This window comes from Diadema setosum, chromosome 2 (genome assembly GCF_964275005.1).
Source record: "Diadema setosum chromosome 2, eeDiaSeto1, whole genome shotgun sequence".
NCBI lineage: Eukaryota > Metazoa > Echinodermata > Echinoidea > Diadematoida > Diadematidae > Diadema > Diadema setosum.
This window is the reverse complement of record NC_092686.1, coordinates 1,322,349-1,342,872: the sequence shown is the minus strand read 5'-3', so window position 1 is coordinate 1,342,872 and position 20,524 is coordinate 1,322,349. Positions and strand designations below refer to the sequence as shown.

Sequence of the window (20,524 nt, the reverse complement as noted above, 5' to 3'; positions counted from 1 at the left end):
CATGTGGGTGCTACCTTTGTATACATTACATGTTTGTATATACTATCAGGGCAGATTGTATTGATTTCTGTCACACATTATATAGATGATAACTGGCGGGGGAGGAAACATACCGAATGTTCCATCCGAAGGGTTTGAAGTGCTATTGAGGGAGGTTATACACAGTATGTCTCCCGAAATAGCATTTCAAACCCTGAGGGTCGAACGTTTGGTACATGTTCCCAACAACAAAAGTCATCATCTGTTATATTATGTGGGTTAGTCAAATACGTCAACGTCAACCACCAGCACAACGCTCTTGATCGCTCGCGCAGAGCCAAATTCACTGTGCGCGGCTCCTTCTGTCATTTGTTACGTGAAAATGTTTTCCCATGGAAGAACATCACAAAGATGTTCTCCCATGGGCGAACATAACGAATGTTCCTCCATCACGTGACTGTGTTTAGCCAATCACTAACCGGTATTTGACTAACCCATTTAATATTACAGAATGTCTTATACAGAGCTTCTTTTCAGATGAGATGTTGGCTCACGCTGTAATATTTCTTCCTTTGGTTTCATAGTCCTTTAACACGAGATAATTCCTTCTAATATTTTGCCAAGCAGAACTGTAGATGCATTCTCCCCAAGTCTCGTAATTGTGTTACTGTTATGATGTACTTCACCAAGTAGATTTAACAAAGATAACAGCTTGGTCTAAAATGTATTTTGGTATCCTGATTTTCTTTTGATACGGGTATGTAATTGACACTCTTCGTTGCCGTATGTAAATACATATTGAGAGTGAACCTAGTATTTTTGAAATTGTCTGATGCCCAGTGTAAGTAGTTTCATGGTCCACAAATATATATAATATTGTAAGGAAAGAGGGATGGATTTTGGTTGTCAACATAGTTTTTCACACACACACACACACAAAAGAAAAAGAATAGCTATTCTTGTACTGGAGTTTACAACTATTCTGAAAGTGCCAAGATGTAAGGAGATGAAGCCACATAGAATCACACAGATTTATGACTATCACTCCTTTTAAATAACTATTGTGAAATTGTCAAAATCAACTCCTTACATGCTCTCATTCCTGTTTGTGACAGAATTTCTTCTGTGTCATTTTTTTTTTCTTGCCATATACCATACCCACTCCCAACTTCAACTCCCCCCCCCCCCCAAAAAAGAAAGAACAAAACAAAACATATTTAGTCGTTTTCCCAGAATTTTTAGGGCAAATTCTTCCACATGATTTCAAGCATTATGTATATCATGGTAATGATTTTCATTAGATATTGAAGGCAAAAGATGTCACTCTTCACTCGCCATCTACTCAAAAATATATATATATCCAATATATATGAAAAAACCTGTACAGACAATACTTTTTTTTTCTGATTTGACCCTTTGACTTGCCCACTTAATGTTTTTGTGAAGTGGGGTCCACCAATTACTGAACATATTCAACATCAATCTCTGAATTAACAGGGTTGCAGACTGCTTGATGGTTCTTTCTTCACCTATGGCATTTGTTTCGTGTGTGTGTGTGTGTGTGTATGGTTGTTGCTGTTGTTGAATATGTCATTTTGATATCAGGGGCCCGTTTCATAAAACTTGTCACCAGTGACAACTGCCACATTTCTATGACAAATTTGCTCTCAGCCAGTCAGCTGCAAGGATTTCAGTAGCTTGTCACATCTATGACAACTTGTCACTGATGACAAGTTTTATGAAACAGGCCCCAGAAGAGCTTTAAAAATGTGCAAAATCTAAGGACTTAACCCTCTCATACCAAACTGACAAAATAGTTGTCAGTTAAGGAGGATGTAACTTCTCTTCTGTTAAGTAATTCAGGTTATACCTGTATATTTTGCAGTCATGTATGCTACGAGTTTTTTTGGCTGAATACATGCTTGGGCATGATGTATTGTATGCTATGAATTCAATATTGACTGTCAGTCAGATTGTGCAAATAATTCAAAGTCTTCTCTTGACATGAGACTAACTGTCATAATTACTGATTTAGTGTCAGTGTTGAAACTTGGATTATGCTGTTTTATCTCATGTCTTAGTTATGGCTTTTCCTATGTAAAGGTAATCACTTTGTAAGTAAGTGATTAGTGGCTGGGGTCTAGTGGTTAGGGCATTGGTGCCACAGTGTGACTGCAGGTCACTGGTCCAAGCCTCATGTCTGGGCTGCCTTGCATAGGAGGTGTAATGATGGTCATGACAACCTGTAATGTGTCGGGTTTGATGAGACCAGAGCTCAGGCTACCCAAGGGCCTTCAGCCACTCTTTAACGTTTGAAGATATTTCATTTCATTTGAATTCTCTCCTTTTTTGTCAGATTAGTGTGTATATATTTGTGACAGTAGCCCACAATTGTGAAAGCATCTATCTCAAAAAAGTTTGTGAATGTCATGTGTTTTTCCCACTTCATATCATTTTTCATATCAAAGAAACGAGACAAATGATGTTCTGTTATGTTCGCAAGGATAAGATTTCCATGAGAAGAATGAGGCATCTACTGAATACTCTATTTAAATTAAAGACAATTAAAGAGGAAAGTGAAAATTGTATGCAACATCCAGTGCTAAGTCATGAAAAAGTTGATATTTTGTGTGCTATCCATCAATGCTTCAGGCAGTAAAACATCACAGATTTAACCAGTATTGCATAGTTTCACTTGTCCCCCCAAAATAATTTTGTGTAGTTACCAGAGGTCAGACACTTTCATTCTGCATAGAATCATGTCTCACATGTTGTTTTAAACCATCAAGAAGTCCCAAAGACTGCATTTATATGGTTTGATGTCGTATCTTTTAATTATGCTTTTATCGTCATTGCTAGTACAACATGCATTTCATTAGCAGAATAAAAACTTCTCTTTAATTTGATTTTTTTTTTTTTTTTTTGCTTTGGTCATGCACCATTATGTTTTTTCAGGTACAAAATTATCCAAAGTTTTTTAAGTCCTTAAATTTCAATTGATCATCAAATTTGCAATACAGTTTACAGGGTTAGGATAATGTTTCTCTCATAAATGGTCAAGCTTGTGTTTATTATCTGATTTTGTGTAATGAATACACTCAGCGCCAGCTAATCTTGTCTCCAAACTAGGTCAGCATTTAAAATCAGAGTTGCCAATCTAATAAGAACAAGAAGATAACTTCAGCTGCAAAATTATCCCAGTGTCCGACGTGTGGGTTGTGTAAACATCCTCAGCCGTCTGTGTGTACCACATGTACCATATCTGTCTTGGACAGCGAGATTTCTCAATTGCATTGAATACAAGGATGTCATTTGTATTCGACCTCCCTGGTGATGCTCGGAACTAGAGTCCAATTTGTAGTGTTTTAAAAGACAAACTCAAATTTCAAATTCAAATTCAAATTTAAGACCTCCCAATAGCCTGTGACATTGATACAAAGAAAACCATTTCTGTCTTTTAAACCTGCTCGCTGTTCACCAGCAAGGAGAATGTGCTTACAAAGAACATAATATGTATGCTTACTTGCATAGTACTACATCGTGCATCTGAGCATTTGCTTTTCCTGCAAGCAGATTCTGCAGTTGCTGCATTTGAACAGTGTCAACAAACTATACATGCACTGCAGCACAGTTATATCATGTATCTATTATGCATTGCTCAGTTCTTGTGTCTTTTAGCACACAGAGTTTCGATATGCATTGATTACGTGCCAAAGATGCCTGTTCTGACTTTACTATAGTTTGTGCGTATGTACGTGTGTGTCCAGACAAGATGCTAGGGTGTAGCCACCTCTTTTTCTATGAATGTAGATGGGTTCCACCATACATTTACCCTGTATTGTTTCTCTGCATATGTGCGTATATATCAAGATCTCGGAGAATACCCGCTGTGTGTACGTACCAAACTTGACCAAAAGATCGGTCTGTATCTGGTCGGCGCGGATGTGTTCCGCGGCTACTACATCTGGCTTCACGGAATACGGAGGAGAACCATAAAAGTAAAAAAAAAAAAAATGATTAAAATCTACTTTGTACAGACAGATTTTTGTGTCTAGTATCAAATGTGATCTTCATGTCCTATTCAGTTGCATTAAAAGACAGCAATTTGCATATATTTTTCATGAGGGATGCTACACACAATTGTGGGCTACTCTGTTGATACTGGTATACCTGCTAAAGACTCAATTTACTAGGGTCATGCAATACTGAAGTGCATATATTGTTTAATTGTGCAAAAGCGGATCATTTGCTTAATTTATTAAATATCGTGAAATGTTGCTCCTTTTCCAGGAAATACTGAAATGATTGGGAGGGGGTAACATGCAATCTCATATAATCGGATATTATTTGGGATAACAAGTTCCATTTGATGATCAGGGGCCTGTTTCATAAAACTTGTTATCAGTGACAACTGCCACATTTCTGTGACAAATTTGCTCTCAGCCAATCAGATGCAAGGATTTCAGTAGCTTGTCACATCTATGAAAACTTGTCACTGATGACAAGTTTATGAAATGGGCCCCAGATTAGCAGATAAGTTAACTGTAATGTGTAGTACATGTAGTGCCTTCAAGGGCAGAAGATTTAAGGATGCCTTGCGACAGAAGAACAGTAACAAGTTAATGAATGGCAAGTGATTCCCAAAGAAAGAATGATGCTGTTTTAGCTCAACAGATAGATTGCATTTCTATGTTTGACACAGTGCTGGAGATTGAGGGACTGAAGATTGGCATCATGTGAAGTAAACTCAGTGTGAAGCAAATTGTGAAACTAGCAATTGAGCAGAATTCTTCACAGTGATTGAAATAGAAAAGCTGTCATGTGTGTTGTGGGCTTAGTGGTGATGCTGTGAAAATGGCTACCACAGACTATTCAAGTTGCATTCTCAAACTACTGTGTCTAACCCACATAATACTATGTATGGCATCTTATGACCTCATTATCAGGAATTGTGATTATAGAGTGTTCTTATCTCAGAGCTTGATATATGTATGTTATTCCAGGAAGGTTTTATAACCCTGAACTTCATCTCTAGGAAATACAACCTCCTGATTAACTTCTCACACCCTTCAAGTGAACATTCCATATCGTCGACTGAAAACCAGAACCATAATCACAATTTGGGGGTATTGAATTATTGGTATCACATTTTAGAGCTTGATCTCTGCATTATGGTGTCAATTTTAGATTATTTTCGTTTTCAGTAAAATGCAAAAAATTCAAGACCACAAGGGTGCTATTTTTACCCGATATTTGGAACAATACTTGTAATCTACCCACTTATGATTAAGTAAGCTATATGGTTCATGAAAATTGATTGTTCTTTTTATGCTCAAATCTTAGAGTTCAATAGAGGCTTTCTGGTTCTCAGCCGATGATATATCCTCTCTGGCAGTCATCTATTAATCTGTTCCATACTGAATTTTGAAATGTCCATAGACTTACTACGCTGGCCACCAGGTTCCAATACGGAACGGGTTAAACAATGTCACACTTATGACCTAGCCATAGTGATGGTGTGAACATTTCATTATAGAGGGAAATGCACCTCCAGGACGCTGCACCCTTTGAATAAGAAATGGAGGGGTACTTGCGAGTCAGGGGGCAGATTTTATCCCTCCCCCATGTTAGTCTTTGTGAGGCCCTATTTTCTCTTGTTTTGTTTTGTTTGTTAGTTGTTTTTGAAGGGGGAAAGATGCTTTGTAATATTTGAGAGAGTCAAGGCTACTTCAGAGAGACATATTTCACCAGAGATAGAGAATACTTGCCCTAAGGAACATTACACTTGCCCAAGATATACTTCTACAGGTAATGTGTCATGGAGACAGAAAGTTTTTCTATACTTTTCCGGAATATTAACCCTGATCAAAGTGCCAAAGGTAATTAACAGTCAGACAAGAAAATTAAGGCATCCCACTTAGTCATGGGCCACAAGTTAATCTGAGTATGCACTGAGTTACCATGGTATATAGAAAGTCCTATATGTTGCTTAGTATCTTAAATGATGTTGTACTATAATCATGATAATATGCACCACTACTGAGGAGCTAAAAATGTAACTTCATTCCCGATGATTGACCCAGGGGGAATGACTATGCAATAATACCCACATTAAGTTGTGAGAAGTTTTTACTGAAGATCGGACTGTATGTTGGTGAGTTATATTCTGTTCAGCCTTACAATGACTCTACCATTTGAATTCATAAAATGCACTCCTTTTGTTTTGAAGTGTGAAAAGTTGTAACATTTAAAAAAACACTTCACTCACATGCACCTCCCATTTAGCTCAGTGGATGGGATTGAATTTCTGTGCTTTGTAGCAGGAAGGTACCTCCCTGTTTGTAGTGAATTTAAGGTGTATATTTTGTATCAGCGTGATAACATTGGTCATAGATAGTGTTATGGTTGCAAAGCAGTATGCCATCACCATAACTGAATCCGTTGTTACCAAATGCTATTCCCCACAATTGCCGGTACTAAAGGAAATTTATAATATAAACACCGTGATGTCTTTTGTACTGTTAATCCCCTTGTATCCAATTCTACACTATGTGTAGTAATATCTTGTTTTCCTGTTGCAAAGTACTGGAGCTAAAGTTTGTTTACTTTTTTTCATATTGTATTAAGAAGAAGAAGAAAAAAAGAATATGATGTAAAAATATATCAAACCAAAGTCCAAAAGCTTGCAAAGTTCAGCTTGATGCATTGTGTCCGTGTTAATCGTAATAGCGCCCTCTATTGATGTCTGGTGCAATGTGCCATCTCGTGTGATGCAATGTAATCAAAGAGCGTGTACTAGTAATCTCTTCGGGCGTATTGCAGAGAGAGTGATATCAGAAGAGACAAGTCAGACCGAGAAGTGAATGTCAATATTGACTAGAATGATGATGACTACGGTGGTGAAGTCAGTGTCAGGGTTTCTATGATATTAAACATTTGCTTGGCAAAATATCCGGCATATGCCAAAATATATCACTGATGATACAAATGTACTCAAAGATATTGTCCTGATGAAATTATTGTCATTTATTATCTCTTTTTAAGAGTAAATTAATCCAGGTGAGATGCTTTGAATGGATGACAGTTGGGGTTAACCGATTTTCCTCTACACTGCTCTGATTCCATACTGTGCTTTCTGATATTTCTACACAACATACCATGCAAGCGCCAGAGCTGTCCATGGCAAGTTTACCGACTTGTCCTTCCTAATAGTTCTCCAGTCTGTGTCATATTATCATAATTTGTGTGTGTGTGTGTGCGCGATTGTGTGTTGTGTGTGCGCGCGCGCGCGTGTGTTTGTGTGTGTCGATTGGTCTTGCGGACATGAAGGACCCACTCTCTGCAAAAATTGCCAGTTCATTTATTTCAAGGAAGAATCATAGAAATGGTATAAAGGTGGAGTGTGCTGTCACAGGGCGTGACTTCATCAGTACGCAAAGCGGAAGTCTGTATTACAATCTACGTATGTCATAATGGTCGAGTGTCAGCTATATCTTGTACACAACCAGAGAGCCTAATACTAGTATGTAATCCCAGGGAGGTGGCATCCCACCTCCCTGGTAATCCATACTTCAGCTGAAGTACATCACACGTCAAGGTTGATGTAGACGTCAAGAGCGTTATAAGAGAAGATACATGACAATTCACAAACTTGCATTATCAGTCATAGAATTACACCAATGAGAATAAGTTACACATGATATTACTCACTGATAAGTACTGAACAGAAATAATGGCAACTGAATGGTGGCAGAGACGATGGTAGACTACACGTCCTACCGGACCTAGAATGTCAACCCTAAATGCATCAAAGCGCTATGCCAACTCGTATCAAAGTTGATCTTCAACCCGTTGACGGTGTGTACAACGCTGTGAGGTTTTCTGTGCCAATCGGCGCGTGAAGCACACAAATGGATGAATAGAGCGAAAGTGGAAGTGTGATGAATATCGGACACATCGAGAAAACTACGCCATTTTGAAACCTGACATGCAATTTTCAAGAACAGTGACACTATTGTATGCAAATTGCGTGAGGCGATGTCATACCCTTTCAAATCACCCAATTATCTGCACACAAATCTAACCTGAATATCATATTTTGATATGAAATGAAAAGAAGAAGAAGAAAAAACTTTGTCATTCAAACCAGCTTCATGGTTAGCTGCGAAGAGAGCCAAGCAGACTTACATTGGGTATGGGTTATATCAATATGCACGTAAAGTTGATGAAATATTGACCAAAACGTGTTTGACGAGCCAGTGGTATAGTTATGATGGCCTGAATCCGTCGCTTAAAGGGAACGTAAACCCAAAGAGCAATGTGGGTTGAGTGAAAGCAGTGACATTAGTAAAACACATCAGTGAAAGTTTGAGGAAAATCGGGCAATCGATGCAAAAGTTATGAATTATTAAAGTTTTGGTGTTGGAACCGCTGGATGAGGAGACTACTAATGGTTATGACGTATGAGTGGACTACAATGTAAAGAAAATATAAAGGGAATTTAATAAAAATTCATATTTCATGAAAATTACACATTCCATCAACTTGATACTGAGATATGTTAGGGGTAGCAATTATTCTCCCTGCTTTCTGAAAGCTGTTTGTCAAGTACTCTTTCATTTTGCTAGAAAAGTTAATTTTTGTGGAATTCCTTTTATATTTTCTTTATATTGTAGTCCACTCATACGTCATAACCTCTAGTAGTCTCCTCATCCAGCGGTTCCAACACCAAAACTTTAAAAATTCATAACTTTTATATTGATCGTCCGATTTACCTCAAACTTTCACTGATGTGTTCTACTAATGTTAATGCTTTTACTCACTCCACATTGCTCTTTGGGTTTACATTCCCTTTAACCTAATTTGTATAGTTTTTGCGTGCGATCATAATTGTTGGTGACATGAAGTACAGTGAAATTTCAATTAAGACATCCTTCTCACTGATAACTATTTTGTCATTTCTCTTCTCTCATTGTGTTTGTTAGATTTTACGTGTTTATTGTTGTAAACTTGTACACGGAGAAACGCTGCGTTTCAATAATGTATGATTGGTATTGACTAATGCAATAATATTATGAGAGCGCGTGACCATATTAATTTGTTCAGAGCGAGTCAGGAGTTTAGAACGAACTGACATTAATGATCATATTGCTAATTTTGGACGGCCCTAGTATGACTCAAAGTTAGGTCAAATGATGACATTCCAACTGTCACGGTTTTATTATTTGTTTCATTTCAGTCAGAGTTTCTGTGATCTCCTATAACACAAATATCTCTTGCTGTTATAGTGTAGTTTTTTTTTTTATATATATCCAATTAACTGTCTCTGAATTGTACTTTCCCCTTGCTATGAGAAATTAAATCTGCATTTTGTAAAGGCGTGATTAGTCGTCCGAGAAGATGTATGTGTACTGAAAATAAATCTATACTGCTAATTAAACTCCACCGCGCTGAGAAAAATCTAATAATAGATATCTCTATAAATTGGACAAGTAATAGGTTGTAATCTCTGTAAATAACATAGAATACAGTATACACAGTATCGTCAATTAACACGAATTCGGGAAAGTATCATTAATGCCATTAATTCCCTTGATTGCCTAACTGCTGCTCGGATCATCATAGCAAATGAAAATCCTTTCTTCCTTCTCCAATGCTGTGCAAAGCAGTCAAGGTTCTTATTCTTATCCCGCCAATCGATGGATGTTAATTGGTAAATCCCCTAAAATCGAGCTCGGCTGTAGCCCACGGGCCAGGCCGACCAACCTATTGAGGTAGGCGTTTCATGACTCACTGATCTATACTTGATGAACTTAATTCAACCCCACAATCAAAGAGAAAGTGACAGGGAGTAAAAGTGAGGGGGGGGGGGGGGGGGAGAAAGGGAAAGGAAAAGGAGACGGGGGAAAGAACGACGTATCTTAAAGGGATAGTATAGTTTTGGTTGAGACCTAATTTCAGGTTTCTAACATTTTTGGATGAGATAATGAGAAACCTCTTATGAAATATGAAAGAGCTTGTAATTCCATGAGGAATTCAACGTTTATTTGATGAAAATTGGTTTTGAAATGGCTGAGATATCCAAAAAAGAGCGATTCTAATGAATGATGTGGGACCCACACTTAATTACGATCACTTTGTTTTATATACTTTGTTTTTGGATGTTTCAGTCATTCCAAACCCTATTTTCATCAAATAAACTCTGAAAACTTTGAAAATGGTATGCTCTGTACTATATCATAAGTGTTTTCTTGGTATCTCGCAAAAAGTTAAAAGCCCAATTCTCATCTCCAACAATACTGTATCATCCCTTTAAGATAGAGAACATGTCGAAAGAAAAGATGTTATTAGGTGCAATCATTACTTTTGAATGGACACCAAGTGTTCATCCTGTTATTATTATTTTTATAATCATTATCATTAGTAGTAGTATTGTTATTATGATTATGATGATGATGATGATGATGATGATGATGATGATGATGATGATGATTATTATTATTATCATTATTATCATTACTATTATCATCATCATCATCATTAGTACCATTTGTGATTGGGATAATACCACCGCTCTGTAATAAGAAAAGTTTTAGTGTTTAAAAATCAATGGTGATGATGATGATGATGATGATGATGGCAATGCTGTCACCAACGATAGCATGAATGAAAATGAAAATAACTCGTAAGCACAGTGTCCTGACCCCGTCTGTTTTATCCGAAAGTTCATCTTCAGGACACAACACTGTGAAGACAGTATAACAACAGACGACATGCAAGGATGTGCACTTTCTCTATCTGTAAGCGATCATTTCATAACTTATTTGTTTGTGCTTATTGCACAGACGACTCCGGAAGTGGTATTTGTTGCAGAAAGTCTCCGAACAAAGCCAGGGTAGAGGTTCCTCTCCGAAAATTCTAATCTTTTTTTTTCGGAGTTGTAGAAGTGTTCCATTTGGTTTTATGTTTGTTGTTGTTACAAATTGTCTATGATTCAGTGTTTTTGTTTTTCTGTTCGTAGTTCCTGTTTTTCACAGTTCTTTCCTAAAACCACACCGCGAATCACAGGAGTGACGTCCATGGAGAAGGAGAGCCTGCGCTGATATCTACTGTTTTTCTTATCTCTCAAAATATCTCCAGCACAATATGTCTCAATTGACAGTATAGGCAAGCAAGTACACACAAATGCACATCACACACCGTACACTAGTATATGTTTGTGGCACAAACATATACTAGTACATAGCACTTACACACACAGGCCTATGATGTACGAGACATTCTTGTAACAGGGAGATGACAACTCCCTGTTGATATGAACTCCTGCGTTCAATCATTATTTTGTCCTTACGTGTGACCTTATGTTTTCAAATGTTTTCAATATGCACATCATACACGGCCACTGGATTGCCTGAGATATACTCTCTCTTGCTTGTATCAGTTACATGTACGTTCCATGACCTTTACAGCGCCATCAAGTGGCGGGTGATGTATAGCGCTATACAAAAATAAAAACGAAGGTTCAGTCTTGTACGAAAGTGGGTCTGTGAGCCAAGGCGCTGTCACGCACTCACTCGTTAGGAAAGAGTTGACCTACGAATTGTTTAATGCTATCCGCTCATAGCAAGATGCAATAATTTCCGGGTAGGAAAGCTTGTAAGGGTGGAGAAAAGATTATGGTCTTATTGGGGGTATTGCCTTCCCCTCCTCCCTTCCTGATGGCGAGGCGAACGAAGGGTGTTGGGCTTTAAAGCGAGGGGCGCACGATCAGTCCAGCCTCCCCGATCAGTCCCACAAATAGCTGTCCGACACAACACGATTTGGTCCGTGACTGAATGGAAACTGACGAGGAAAATGCTGTCCGAGGTTGACGGTGATCGGTGGTCTTGTCTCATCTTGGTTGCACCAAGGAGCTATACAGCTCCATAGTTTCACCATGGAGGTAGAATTCACCTACCTCCATGGTTTCACCAACACTCTGTGACAGCGCACACTCCGCTCTTCAACCCTTAAAGGGGTGTTATAGTTTTGGTTGAAATGGGGCTTCAGGTTTCCAACTTTTTTGTGAGATGATGAGAAACCTCTCATGAAATGTGTAAGAGCATGTAATGCTAAGAGGGATTCAAAGTTAATTTGATGAAAATAGCATTTGAAATGGCCGAGATGTCTAAAACAAAGGGATCCTGATAAAAGGTGGGACCCATGATGTACCTTTTATCAGGATCGCTTTGTTTTACTTTGGTTTTTGGATATCTCAGCCATTTCAAAACGGATTTTCATCAAATAAAGTTTGAATTCCTCTTAGAATTGTATACTCTGTAAGATTTCGCAAGTGGTTTCTTATAGTATCTCGCAAAACGTTAAAAACTCAATCCTCATCTTAATAACATACATCCCTTTAATGTTTTCCAAATCGAACACGCCATTCTCGATTTAAGGGAATTTATGGCTACTGGGAACATCATTCTGAACGCTCTCGTAACGCTTCGAATCATTAACTGAACAATCCTGGGTGTAATGCGGCGTGCTAGTTTCAACAGGTTAATCTTATTGTACACGCAACAACGTTTCAATATTTTACACGCCGCTTTATTCAGGTAGGCGTGATTTAGAACAGCTTAGAACACTGGAGATGTTTGACATTATGGCAAATGCATTGATTCTATAGTTCATGCTAGTTCGCAATGTCAAGGCCAAATACAGTAGAGATTTATTTTCAGAGATACTGGCAGATAGATCCACATGTATTGGTCATAACAATTATGTATAACAGACTTATATAGATAATGCTGTTGCAAACAGGATATAATCTAAAGTAAAATAACTGACTGATAATTTTTTTTTGTTGTTGCTGAATAGCTTGACATTAAGATATTCAAGACAACTTTTTGCGCTAGAGAGATAGGTTTTAGTTCTTAGTTTTGCTTGATAGATTTGTAATACCTTTTTTTGCTAAAAATGTGTAAAACGTTATTACCATGCTACTGATGAAAAGAGATAGGAATGTACAAAAACACACCAATGAAAAAGGTTACTGTGGTCATGTGAATACTTGCATGATATCGCTTGCGTCACATTATGGGTAGAATTCCATCACTTTCGCTTTCTCAATTTCACCTCCCTTAATGATCATCCTTCACGATTATTTCACGGATATCATGTTTGGCACATCATCCTCCAAGGTTGGAAGGTGATTCTTTTTTCCCAAAAGAAGAAAGATTACATGTTTTCGATATATTATTGTGCTCAAAACTAATGATTCTATCTTCGCACGTGACGAGTGACGTCATAGTCACATAATCGGGATGGTTATTTCGCTGGTCCCTTCTGCGTGTTCAGGCACCATCATTAGATGATCAAATGCTGTTCAGATTGTTACAACTTACTTCACATTAGCCCAATTTCGCTGAAAGACCTGATGCTCTATCATGTCTATATGGCCTTCATTTCATCATCCTGAAATGTCAATGTTACCCCCCCCCCCTCCCCCCGCCGCTTAGACGTGAAGAAGGAGGAAGCTAATTTTTTTTTTTCGGATTTTTAAAAAATCGTTTTACAGACCCTAAAAGTAGGGGGAGCAGCCAGAACCAAGAAAAAAAAAAAAATCAGTGCAAAATGCTTCCCCGAGTGTTGATTGACGGACCATTATGGTCACCTGGTATACTCAAGTTCATTCTTTGTTTAAACATGATTGATTAATTTCACAAATTGTTAGATGTCTGGCAAGCTTATGTATTATGCCGCTTTGAGAACGAGCGAAGTGCCTAACCAACATAAAAATGGTCAGTTTTATCAATGTATGAATACACATGAGGTACTCCGAACATAATTATTCATTTCTATGTAGCAAGGAGATATCCATATATGGATAAGTGAATGACTGGACTCTACACCAAAGGACGTATACGTCCTTGGGTGAAGGGTCCAGTTATTCACTTAGGGTCACTGCGTACGTGAATGAATAGACAATGTGCAGTATTGTCGGTTGTTAGTTATCGTTTTATAAAACAAATAACTCATTTTTAGATATTATCCGGTAATGTAATACAAGGAGGCTTACTGCCTGTCAAGTTCAAGTTCAAGTTTATGTTTCTCCATCTGTAACATATTATCGATAGCACCTACAATATGAATAAAAGGAAAGAGATGTGGCCATCATAAAGCAATATGAAAATGCAGGGTCTACATTGTACTTTTAGTGATAATTATTTCACTCACTGGATATGTGCATGATAGCAATAAAGATCACTATGACATTGAATCAATTTTTTTCTCCCAAAATCCATTGTAAACGTGTTGTACGTGTTCAATGCGTTCAAGGAAAAAGAAACGAAATTTGCAGTATCATAATTTAAGTTTTAATCGGAAACCTATGAAATGAAGGAAGATGTATGCGGAACTTCAAGCAGGTAAAGTCGGGGAATTTCACCCAGAGTTCCAGAGAGGTAAGTGACACGAGTTATCCGAGTACTCGACCTGCCTTCTCAAGGAAAGGTAAGAAGGAAACGTGACGGTACCTGCATACCGTCAAGGATAACACGTACAGACATGGCAGAGAGGCAGATGGGGCGGGTGGGGGGGGGGGGGTGAGGGTGAGTGTTATACTGAACTTTAAGAGCAGATAACGGTTTAATAGTTTTCCCTATAGGCATTAGACGTGAACATGAACTGCTGTAAGACACGCTGTGTATAATAATTTGGATGCTAATGTCAGATTTTGAGCCTAACCCTGCGCTACTTCCTTCTAAATTTGTGAGAATGTTTCTCTGTAAATTTTGATGGGGAGGAATAATAAATCTTTTAGATCAGAAATCTCTGAACGGACACGAACTATAAAGAGCATGTTTGTCTGTCCTCTTGTCCTCGCCCCCCCCCCCAAACATCCCCTGAAAAATGTTACTTTTTTCGCCACTAACCATTCATAATCTTATTTGCTATCGTTGTGTGTGAAAGGACATTTATGGGGAGCCGAGGAGTTCCCGTTTTGACCAAACAAAGTCGTCTGCGCCCCTCGACTTCCGATGCCTGTCTCCCGATGAGATCCGTTCACATTGCTTAGATCTGCACGAATTGTAAACACGTCCGAGTCATGCTCTATGACAATAGATATGTACCAGTCCTGAAATCTACAAAGAAAAGGAAGTCCTCGGTATGTCTTTCCGGAAATACTTTGAAAAGTTATAGGCAGACGATAGGCCTTTTCCTGCCATTCGTATCTTAAGGTCTGAAGCCCGAGCCATCATATTCCTTTTCTTCATTCAAGGAAAAGGAAATGTACGCCGTTAAAAAAAAGCGAGCAGACAAATACACTCGCTCTCAGCAATGACACACAGCGAGCAAGGATCTTAAAAGGCCATGGCACCATTACCTACAGGCTACTTGCACACGTGACAGTATGTGAATGTGATCGATATCAGTAGTTTGTTATCGTTTCTGAAGTCCAACTTTTAATCAATCTGTTTATGTTCTATTTGTTAGATTTTGTTCTCCTTTTCAGTGTCTACTTGAACAATACATTGATCTTATACTTTAATTTATGATGATGTCCTCCTAAAATGGGAGAAATTGCTTGAAGTGGCCATATTGCACAAAATATCTCTCTGTCATACCCTTTTCCTTCTTTATGTATACTGCAGCTGCCATATTACCTGTCCATATATCCGTCCATAACATAATTTCCGTGATTATCATTATTTTGATCGTTATTACAGTCACCACCACGACTATTACTAGTACTTGTAGTACCACCACAGCAATACGCTGGTATACTCCTGTCGTATATCACGTGTATAGGTTGAGTGTCTATAGGAAAATCGTGCGGACATACAGGAAACTCACTGAACATGACAAAGGTTACACAGATAAGGTTCTTTTTTTTTTCTTTCTTTCCTTTGCAGGAATCACATGCACACGAGCAAGAGCACATAGTCCAGCCTATATACCTTCTTTTCATCAATCTGCAAGGAATATGTATATTAAACCAATGTTATTTATCTTTTAAATGTTTTATTCTTTAACCCTCTTAACACCAACTTCTCAAATCCCATGCCTGCTATTGCAGCTGATGTTGCTGCCTTTGGATATATATATATATATATATATATATATATATATATATATATATATATATATATATATATATATATATACAATAACATATTTTATATCGAATTATGATATATTATATTACAATATCATTATATCATTCTATATATATTATACATATATACATCTGTTGTGCAATGGTCATCAGTTCTAATTATTTACTATTGCAAGCATTCAAGACGATGACGACAATTCCTTTCTTTCAGATATCAACTTTATTGAGCAGTTTCGATTAGCTTGCCAAAAGTTACAAAAATGGAGAAAAACCTCGAAGAAATGACGGTGAATTAAATTTGACGCATTTGCAAAATTCAATATATTAAAACGAGTACTTTCTCGACTCCATGATTACAACAGCTCTATAAATTATTCAGCTCATTTATTACGATGTTCCTAATCACGTGACGCGTAACAGTGAATGATTAAACAACGCAGAAGTACGAGTACATGCAAAATAGAACAAACAACATTAAATAAGTATATGTACACTGATTCGTAAAATAATGCACGTATAATTGGCTATAGATAACGAAAAAGTAATCGACCAATATTAAATATTCTGCACTGTATATTCTCCATATAATTTGATGACATATGATGGTGAAAGACGAACGGCACCTGGGGAATCTTTTACAAAGAATTAAAATTGATCTTAAAAGTTAAAGTCAACTTAAAACTATGGTAGGCCACTGGCCTCTCTTTTTTTGTTTAGCATTATCATCATAATTATTATCATAAAACATTCACTTAATGTTTTCAAAATACACTTCAAATTGTCATCAAAGTTAACTGACCAACTCTTTTGTTACTTATTTTATTTTGTGTATCAATGGTTGCGTGAAAAAGTTTCAAAATTTTTGATTTTCATCAGGAAGTTAGAACACCATTGAAGACAAACACATCAACATAGCATAATTCTAAGCTGATCTCAACTGTTAAGATCAACTTGAATTCTTTTTTAAACATACCCCCTGTTCACCAGAAAGAAAAAAAAAGTGTGCTCGGCGAAGAAACACAGTATAATATTCAGGATTTATTTCTCGCTATTCCGAGATATAGTTCTTGCATATCAAACGAGCAAAAGTATTCATCGTCAGAGACACCATGTGATCGTCTAGACGTGCTTATTCATTAACTCTAAGGATTTGACTGAAATAGAAATGTAGTTGTTGCTTTTTTGCTTCCTTGTCCGAATCTTTTAGATTCATTATTTTCTAGTTATTCATCTTTATCTTACTTAAATGATCGATCAACTACATAACGAGAATAAATTCCGAGCTGCAACGGTGATGTTGAAAAAAGAATTAGTGGATGTTTGCAAATCAATTTAAGGGATAAGTTCATACTAACGACACTGATCCATTTATTACTCAGATAATTGCAATCTTACAAAAAAGTACAGCTTGTTGATAAAATTACATCTATAGTCCAATATTGTCTGTAGGCAAAATCGTTTTTTTAACACTTGTTTGATGTAAGACAAGATGGTTGTAATTAGGTTTTCTTCCGCTTCCTATTTCTTACAACGTTTGACAGTCTCTTCTCATAAACAGCACCAATAACACTGTCTGTCCAGTGTCTTGTGTGTAATTTGAGTCTGCACAGGTAGACAGCCAACTCAGCTTTAGGCATCTAGGCATCGTGTTAGCAGTAAGTAGGTTAAATGTTTGATTTGTAGCCAGACGGGCAGGAGCTTGTTCTCGATGTGGGCCCCGTCGGCTGCTCACGGCCTCTTACATCGCTGGACAACCATGGGGACTCGTCATGGAACAGGGCGAAAACATTCGCTCACTTCCGGCGGATAAACTAGGAGGGAGTATCATATGGTTGAGAGCAATTCTAGCAGGGACCTCCCTGATTCCAGTGAAGGAAAGTAGAAAATCAATGTTTCAGAGCCGTGGAAATAAAGCGTCCTACAGTTATCTCGCCAGGGTTCTAAACCGAGTGGTTAAAAAACAATGTGGATCGACCATTAGACATGTCTTGATTCATCTCGTTGAGAGGAAAGAGCGGGGCAACAATTGAAATGCTGGCCATGGAGGCTCCTTGGTCGACCTGTCGGTAATCCCTCGACCCTCGAAGCCCACAGGTGGCACGTGTACTAAGTGAGGCGGGATAGAGTCACCAACAAACAAACACATTGTTAATCACATTCTGACTCAGCGGTGCTGATTTTAGTCGGTTTTTGTGTTCTTTTTGACTGACGGTAATTTCATTTTTTGTGAGTCATCGTGCAGTCTGCTTCTGCGGCAATCATTACATACTCCACCATGTATCATCAGACAAAGCAGCAATTGAGACGAAACTGATGAGTGTATAACTTTTAAAGTTCTGCTATACGTAAATTATTTCTGGATTGTCTCTGAAGTGAATACTATCCTCCGTCACTCCATTTTCATGAACGACTGGATTGAAGTACGACCACGTGTCAGCTGGGCATGCGCTTTGTGCCTCCGCGCAATCCGTCGTCTGCGCGCCTGTGCTCACTACATTGCACCTGTCCGCGCATTGTGGCCTGGAGCCGCCAAGTCGCTCGTCGGCCACCTGCGCGTTTTCTACCATCACGCCGTCACCGCCGTCTGACAGACTGTCACCCGTGGACGCATCAAGCGTTGATGAATTGGTACTGGTCGTGCTGTTTCCTACGTCGTCCTCGGGGTTGTCGCCCCTCAGCGACCTCGGTGTCCTCCCCGTCCTCGCACAGAAGATGACGAACCAGGGAAGGAAGACAAGAAGGCCGACTGCACCGATGATCATGAGACTGACGGCGACCCACACCTCACTTGAGTCCCTGACATGACGTTCTCGGCTGCGGGAAAGTTTGACTAGGTACTCCGCCAACAGATAGATGCCAACGGAGAGCACCCCGACGAGAAGGAGGAGGATCGTGATGGCTGAGGCTACCGTGTTCTCTTCCGATGACTAGAGAGATGAAAGATAAAAATAAACGAAAACTAGATTAAAGATGTTATACTCAAAGAACATGACGCTGACGTAAATTGTATGACTAACCCCACTAACAAGGACAGACTGCTAGTCAATTTCAGAGGCACCCCTCAATACCATTTTGACTCGTCATCCAAACTTTGAGGTTGAACCATTACACAAACAATTTTGTACTTATATTGAATATAAAATCAAGATGTATGTATGCAGTCATCTCTCTCTTATTCTGTCTCCCTCTCTCTAATATATATATATATATATATATATATATATATATATGCAGTATTATATATTGTCATGTGTCTGTTTCAGTAAATCATTGTTGTAGCAACTGACGCCGACAAAACGTAGAATATCCATTGTCCACTACATTCCTTTGCAATCCATAGATTCTGGTTGTTAGACAACATAAACCTTCTAGAAGGCCTGTACACCGAAGAAGTAAAAGTTTCCTCTCATCACATGACCACGGCTCGAAAAATGTGATTATGTAGAGCACCGACTATAAATTGCTATCATGTATACAATACGTGTTAACAAGCAAAACAGTAGCAGATGCAAGATTTTTTGGAGTAACAAAACCGTCAAACCGCAAGTCAAGAGATTTTGATAAAAACAAAAACTGAAGTCCAGTGCTGCTTCACACACTAAAGACACATTAAAAATGACTTATTCATTAGAGCGCTGGGTCTTCAGAATTCGTGCAATTATCGAAAGTGAAATAGACGGACTTTGGATAGTGCAACCACACGATAGTGATTATGCCCGTAAGCCTTCTTAGTGCCGGAGATTTTTCAATCATTCTAGAAAGTAATTCGCTCACTCACTGCTCGAGGAATACGCAAAGGTCATGCCACTAAATCCCCTTTGCCTGCTCTTGATTAAATTGTACCTGATCTGTATTAAGGGTACAGGATTAGTATCTTGTACTCATTTTTCTTTTCATAAGAGTTTAAATCCATACCAGGCGTTCTTGAAATATAAGTCCTTCTTATATCTTCGTCGCAGAATTGACCTTTGAATATTACAGATCCTGACCTGCTGCTGTGTTAGCCTTTGATTGTGAATACTATCACTTCAGGTCGTGAGATGGCAGTAAGTACGACATCAATTGACACATACCCCACGGGATAGCTTAAAGGATTTTTCTCAACCGTCGCTGATTGCTCCTTGGCACATACCTATACTATCACTATCCAGGGTAGTTCCGATATTTTTTTTTTTTTGCGAGGTTGTATGATTTTGACCGTCCCGAGCAAGTTTTAAAGAACAGGAAGATGCTAAAATCTGCATGTAATGTCCGCAGTACTAAATGATACTTCCGGTTTAGGTATATTTCCCCTTTCTCGGCGCCTGCTTTGTCGTAAAGCTACAGACATTTTCATCACGACCCTTGACCATACTGAGTTCTCAACTCTTCTATACTTTCATTTTGTCTCTCGATGTCATCTCACTTCCTCACACACACACACACACACACACACACACACACACA

General features: G+C 38.3%; 1 protein-coding gene across 1 annotated transcript in view; it reads right to left on the bottom strand.

Annotated features, from left to right (window-relative positions):
- Positions 1 to 18,067: 18,067 nt before the first annotated feature.
- Positions 18,068 to 20,524, bottom strand: part of LOC140238716 (E3 ubiquitin-protein ligase MARCHF8-like) — a 30,445-nt gene continuing 27,988 nt past the window's right edge. Inside the window, exon 4 of the mRNA XM_072318616.1 lies at positions 18,068 to 19,005. Coding sequence (XP_072174717.1) covers positions 18,418 to 19,005 — 588 coding nt within the window. The 3' untranslated portion in view covers positions 18,068 to 18,417. The remainder of the gene's footprint in view (positions 19,006 to 20,524) is intronic.